Source organism: Nyctereutes procyonoides, unplaced genomic scaffold, assembly GCF_905146905.1.
Source record: "Nyctereutes procyonoides isolate TBG_1078 unplaced genomic scaffold, NYPRO_anot_genome, whole genome shotgun sequence".
Taxonomy (NCBI): Eukaryota; Metazoa; Chordata; class Mammalia; order Carnivora; family Canidae; genus Nyctereutes; species Nyctereutes procyonoides.
The window spans coordinates 7,063,663-7,069,569 of record NW_026575020.1 but is presented as its reverse complement, the minus strand read 5'-3'; the positions used below and the strand labels follow the sequence as shown (position 1 = coordinate 7,069,569).

The window sequence follows — 5,907 nt, the reverse complement described above, 5'->3', positions numbered from 1 at the left end:
AAGGAACCTTCCTCCCAGCTCTGAAAACCAAAGTTAGACCTAGAGCTATTTGGGCCACCAGACCTCATCTTCCTGCAGCAGGACCCCAAGAAGAGCTTCCCTGCACAGAGATAGTGAACCCCGGGGAGGAGAGGATGGAATGGTCCTACCTGTGCCTTTCACTTGGGGCGAGAGAGCTGTGATGGTTTAGGTGACAGCCAATCCCACAGCTGGAAGCAGGGCTGGTATGGACTTTGGGGGGCTCTATGGGGAGTCTCGCCAGGCCACATGCCTTTGACGTCCAGCCACTGGAGCCAGGAAGGGGGCTGTCAGGGGTCTTAGCTGCTCTCTTCTGCCTGGACCTCTCCCCCCTGCCCTCCCCAGCTCAGTCTCCACAACAAAAAGCAGGTCCTCCTCCTGGCCAGGCTCCGTGACCCTTCTAGTATCTGACTCCAACACCCAGCCCCCCCCCCCCCCGCCAACCCCCCAAGTGTTGTTCTAGCCTCTCAGAAAAGCCCTGACCCCTGGAGCTCAGTGACCCCCGCTACTGGCAGAAGCCACAGAGGCTCTGAGGCCTCAGCCGTACCTGGGCGGCCTGAAGGCTGTGCCTGGGCACAGTGCTTCCCTCATCCTTGTCCCTTTTCTCTCCCGGCTCAGGAAATCACCCTTGGAAGATGGTGGCCATGAAGATCTTCAGTCTCCTGCTGGCGTCCCTGCTCCTGGCGGTGGTGATGGGAGAGAAGGCAGCCGGTCACTCTAGGTAGTGGTGCAGGGGAGGGGTTGGGCACAGGGAAGGAGGCTGGGGAGGTGGGAAGGGGAGGAACCCCAAGCCAAGAGGAAAGAAGCAGGAGGGAGAACCCCGCCAGCAGTCTGTGTGTGGAGTAAGGACAGAATCCAAAGGGTTTATTTCGAGCTACTGTTGCCACAGGACAAACTGTGGTTAGATCTCTGGAAGGACTTCTCCGGGGTTAAGTGTCTGAAGTGTACAACAGGGTCTCCCTTCCTGATGAAAGCTTTAGCCATTCATCATTCACATGTGCAGAATGCCTCAGGGAACACACAGGCTCCCAAGGAAAGCAAAGAGCCACCTAGGCCAGTCGCAGACTCTCAGGAACACTTGGGGGGGTGGGGGGCAGAATGTCATGAGCAAATGGGGGAGGGGGCTCTGTTTGTTCTCTGGAGGACCAAGAGATACTTGTCTGGGTAAAGAGCTGGGCCTTGTCAGATGCAAGGACTAGTCCTATGCCCTCTAAATCCAGTCATGTAGATGTGAGGCACAGCTGTCAGGTACAAGTCAACATCACATAGAAGTTGCAAACTTAGGGGCGCCTGGATGGCTCAGTCTGTTAAGCATCTGCCTTAGGCTCAGGTCATGATCCCAGGGTCCTGGGATCCAGTCCCACATCATCGGCTCTGTGTTCTGCAGGGAGCCTGCTTCTCTCTCCTTCTGCTCCTCCCCTGCTTGTGCTCACTCCCCTTCTCTTAAAATCTTTATTTTTTTTTTAAGATTTTATTTATTCATGAGAGACACAGAGGCAGAGACACAGGCAGAGGGAGAAGCAGGTTCCATACAGGGAACTAATATATATATATATGTTGCAAACTTAGATCTGGGCCCAGACCCCCATCTTCATGGAGTGCTAGATTAATCTCTCTGTACCTTGGTTTCCTCATTCACAAAAAGGGCATAGAAATAGCGTTGACCTCAAAGGGGTGTTACGAAGATCAAATGAGTCTATGAAGTAAAGGGCTGAGAGAGGACCTGGCATACAGTGAGTGCCCTTATGGAAGAGCTCCTATTGTTCATACTGACTGGGAATAAAGACTTGAATCGGGGTGAGTCAAGGCAGGAGGAGTAAAGAAGGAAAGTGAGATCCTTTGGGATGAAGAGAACCCATCCTTTGGGATGAAGGGAACCCCTGATCCCTGTTTGTCCAGAACCCAGAGTCACACACACTGAGGATGCAGAAAGTGGGCTCTTGAGCTGAGGATAAAGCCCGAGGGGCTTGATGCATAGACAAGGGGCTGCCTCCATGAAACTTGACTCCCAAGGGGCACCTGGGTGGCTCAGCAGTTGAGCATCTGTCTTTGGCTCAGGTTGTGATCCTGGGGCTCTGGGATCAGAGTCTGGTATCAGGCTGCCCACAGGGAGCCTGCTTCCCCTCTGTCTATGTCTCTACCTCTCTCTGTGTGTCTCTCATGAATAAATAAAAATCTTAAAAAAAAAAAAAAAAAAAAACAGGGATCCCTGGGTGGCGCAGTGGTTTAGCGCCTGCCTTTGGCCCAGGGTGCGATCCTGGAGACCCGGGATTGAATCCCACGTTGGGCTCCCGGTGCATGGAGCCTGCCTCTCCCTCTGCCTGTGTCTCTGCCTCTCTCTCTCTCTCTCTCTCTCTCTCTCTGTGTGTGACTATCATAAATAAAAAAAAAAAATTAAAAAAAACCCAAAAAAACATAAGACAGGCAGCCCGAGTGGCTCAGTGGTTTAGCGCCACCTTAGGCCCAGGGCGTAGTCCTGGAGACCTGGGATCGAGTCCCACGTCCGGCTCCCTGCATGGAGCCTGCTTCTCCCTCTGCTTATGTCTCTGCCTCTCTTTCTCTCTCTCTGTGTCTCTCATGAATAAATAAGTAAAATCTTTAAAAACAAAACAAAACCCATAAAACAAAAAATCCCACAAAAATCTGACTCCCAAGAAATGGGGGTGGTGGGAGGTAGCTGTTTTCAATCACCTGCCGCATTGTGGTTCCCTTCGTGTAGTGCCTGGTTTCTCCCTCTCTCTCCTCCCTGCCCCTCAGATTCCACACTAAAGTCAGTGGCTCCCGACCTCGAGGCCCCAGGTACGCCGAGGGGACTTTCATCAGTGACTACAGTATCGCCATGGACAAGATCCGCCAACAAGACTTTGTGAACTGGCTGCTGGCCCAGAAGGGGAAGAAGAATGAGTGAGTTAATGCCCACACTCCCTCCTCTGCACCGGCTGGCCATACCTTCCTTCATTTAGACTAGACGCCACGTGGGCCTGTGATTCTGGGTGGTAACTTTGGCTTAGGTACTGATGGGGAGCTGGGCAACACCATGGTCCTGACCAGGGCTCGGGCAGTGGCCCAGTCTGGGGTGGGACTAAGCTTTCCAATCCTTTTCTTCTTCCAACCCTTTCTTTCCAATCCTTCCTCTAAGGAGAGGGATCATTGAGGATGTAGGGGCTCCCAGAGGATGCCCGCGGGGCTGGGGTTGTAGGCAGAGAGAGCTAAGCTGCTGACAGTGACCATTTGGTGGTGACCACTTTGGACTTTGCCCTTCTTCCTCTCTTTTGCCAAGTCTCTTACCTTGTCCTTGCTGTACATCAGCATGGTAGATGCTGGAAAGCTGTTCTGTGGCAGCTGGGGACAAGCAGGGGGGTGGTTGAACAGAGAAAGAGGTACACTATACAACTTGGGTAAAGGCTCCAAAAGACTGGAGCACATCTGAGTCTCCCCAGCCCTACCCACTCCCTCCTGTTTACCTGACCAGCTGGAAACACAACATCACCCAGAGGGAAGCCGGGGCCCTAGAGCTGGCCCATCAATCTAACAGGAAGGAGGAGTCGAGAGAGCAGCAGGGGTGAGTCAGCCCACTGGAGAAGGGGTGGGGGCAGGGCCTCATCCTTCCCTCCCCTAGACCCCAGAGCAGGGCCAGGCCCCAGACAAGCATCCCCTTCCACTCTTCATGGAACTCCTGGAAGCCTGGCTGGAGCTTAAGGGAGAAACCTAGGAGGAATAGGGGCTGGGGTCCTAGGAGGGAGTTGCGGTCAGAGTCCCTAAGATCGATGATTCAGTGTGTGGAATCAGAGTCACGGAGAGGGGTGGTGAAAGAGACTTCGGGGACTGGCTTCCCCACTTCTCCCCGACAGACTTCAGGAAGGCTGTTTGAGGAGCCAGGGACCCTCTCAAGACCAGTCCCTTGACATCAGTTACCCCCCACCCTCACCCCCATCCCCTGAGGAAGCTGAGAAATCTGTGGATCATTCTAAAAAGTGAATTGTTCCCGAAGTCGTCTCTCGGGTTTGGGGGATGCATTCGGGGATACTTGCAGAGCTGGGTGGGGTGGGATATCTTCCACCTGAATTGTTCCGCTTTGCCTGTACTGAGGAGCCTCTACCCCCCAGGCCCACAGATCAGGGTGGAGCTTTGAAAGCTGAGATAAGGAGAGGCAGCTGTGTTGACTCCCTCCCCCCACCCCAGCTGCCCCTTGGAGTCCCAGGCCCTGTATTTACTCACTCCGGGTGGGGCCCCAGCTCAAACAGCCTGCCTGAGGCTTTCTCCTTGGCAGCTCCCTACCCAAGAACCCGGGTGATGAAGATTTGCTGAAGGATTTACTGATTCGAGAGCTGCTGGCCTGGATGGTGGATCAGATGGAAGTCTGCAGGCTCAGGTGGGGCTGTTCAGTGGCTTTGGGCATCTTGAGTCGTGGTCATAAGCTTGAGCTTTGAGGCCCGACATGGGTTCAGATCGGCACTCCAGCACATGCTAGCAAACTCATAAGCCTCTCTGAACCTCAGCGTTTTCATGAAAGCAAGGCTTATTCAGACCACTTCATGGGATTGTTGTCAGGTTAAAATATGATAATACAAGGAAAGTACGGAGAGTAATGCGGGAGGAGGAAGAGTTCAGTAATGTTGGCAGTTGTCATTACTTCTTGCACTTTGGTTTCTACTCTGTCCAGGTGAGAGGCTGCGCTCACCTGCCCTGCCCACCTGAGCTAAGCTGACCATTTTATTCTCAGTTCTCTCTCTGTACCCTTATCCCATGGCCCCTTCCAGTGGTGGAACCCCCGGAGCTGGAGGCATGTTGTCCCTCTCTGTAGCCATTGTTGGTCTCAGTGGTCCTAGAATCCATCTCACAAGCTAGGAAGTCCTGTAATCTATCATGTCCCAGAAGAAAGGGATGGCTAATACCATGAAGAGGTCCATCTACCTAAAGGGTGAGATAGAACACTGGTTCAAGATGCAGACACCGAGGCTTGGAAACCAAAATATTTCAGACTTGGATGCTGGCAAGCTAGGGAGGGATCAAGGGAATAGATCTGGGATGGCTTCCTGTAGAGGGCAGGAAGGGAAAGAGGAAAGTGACCAGAACAATGGAGGGGAGAGTATGAGAAATTCTCCATAGGAAAGTGGGTGCTTTTTGGAATTATTTTGATTACTTATAATTAAAAAGGTAATTGGGGAAGCCCTGGTGGCCCAGCAGTTTAACGCCAGCTTCAGCCCAGGGTGTGATCCTGGAGACCCGGGGTCGAGTCCCAGGTCGGGCTCCCTGTATGGAGCCTGCTTCTCCTTCTGCCTGTGTCTCTGCCTCTCTCTCTCTCTCTCTCTCTCTCTCTCTCTTTCTCTCTCTGTGTGTCTCTCATGAATAAATAAATAAAATCTTAAAAAAAGGTAATTGGCAGGTATGAGCAGCTGAACCATGGCTGGGCACCAGGATGAAGTTACTTTGCTGACTCTGAGTGGATTATGACCTTCCTCCCCAACCACTTCCCCTCCTCTCTCTACTCTCCCAGATTTCAGTGACTCAGACCAAACCCAGCTCTCGCCTGGACTCTGCCCTTCACTTACTCAGGACTCAGCTCTCCTCCAGGGTACCCAAGAGAAGCCAAACCAATAAAGTTTAAGCTGAAACAAATCCTTGTGTCCATTGTCAAAACTTACCGTCTACTTTTTTTTTTTTAAGATTTATTTATTCATTTATAATAGACATAGAGAGAGAGAGAGAGGCAGAGACAAAGGAGGAGGGAGAAGCAGGCTCCATGCCGGGAGCCCGACGTGGGACTCTATCCCAGGACTCCAGGATCGCGCCCTGGGCCAAAGGCAGGCGCCAAACCGCTGGGCCACCCAGGGATCCCCTGAGAAAGGGACATCCAAGTTGAGCGAGATGGCAAGGATAAGATGGCCA

General features: G+C 52.7%; 1 protein-coding gene across 1 annotated transcript; it reads left to right on the top strand.

Annotated features, from left to right (window-relative positions):
- The first annotated feature begins 653 nt into the window (after positions 1-653).
- On the top strand, positions 654-4,448 carry GIP (gastric inhibitory polypeptide). Its single transcript, XM_055329958.1, has 4 exons — positions 654-739; positions 2,776-2,922; positions 3,491-3,580; positions 4,289-4,448. The coding sequence occupies exons 1-4, from the start codon at positions 654-656 to the stop codon at positions 4,446-4,448; spliced, it is 483 nt and encodes a 160-aa protein (XP_055185933.1).
- Positions 4,449-5,907: the final 1,459 nt, after the last annotated feature.

Bases quoted from the DNA above. Each gene is read 5' to 3' on its own strand.
- GIP (XM_055329958.1), top strand. From the start codon at position 654: ATGGTGGCCATGAAGATCTTCAGTCTCCTGCTGGCGTCCCTGCTCCTG. The intron at 740-2,775 runs GTAGTGGTGCAG...CCTGCCCCTCAG, and splicing joins AAGGCAGCCGGTCACTCTAG to ATTCCACACTAAAGTCAGTG. The intron at 3,581-4,288 runs GTGAGTCAGCCC...TCTCCTTGGCAG, and splicing joins GAGTCGAGAGAGCAGCAGGG to CTCCCTACCCAAGAACCCGG.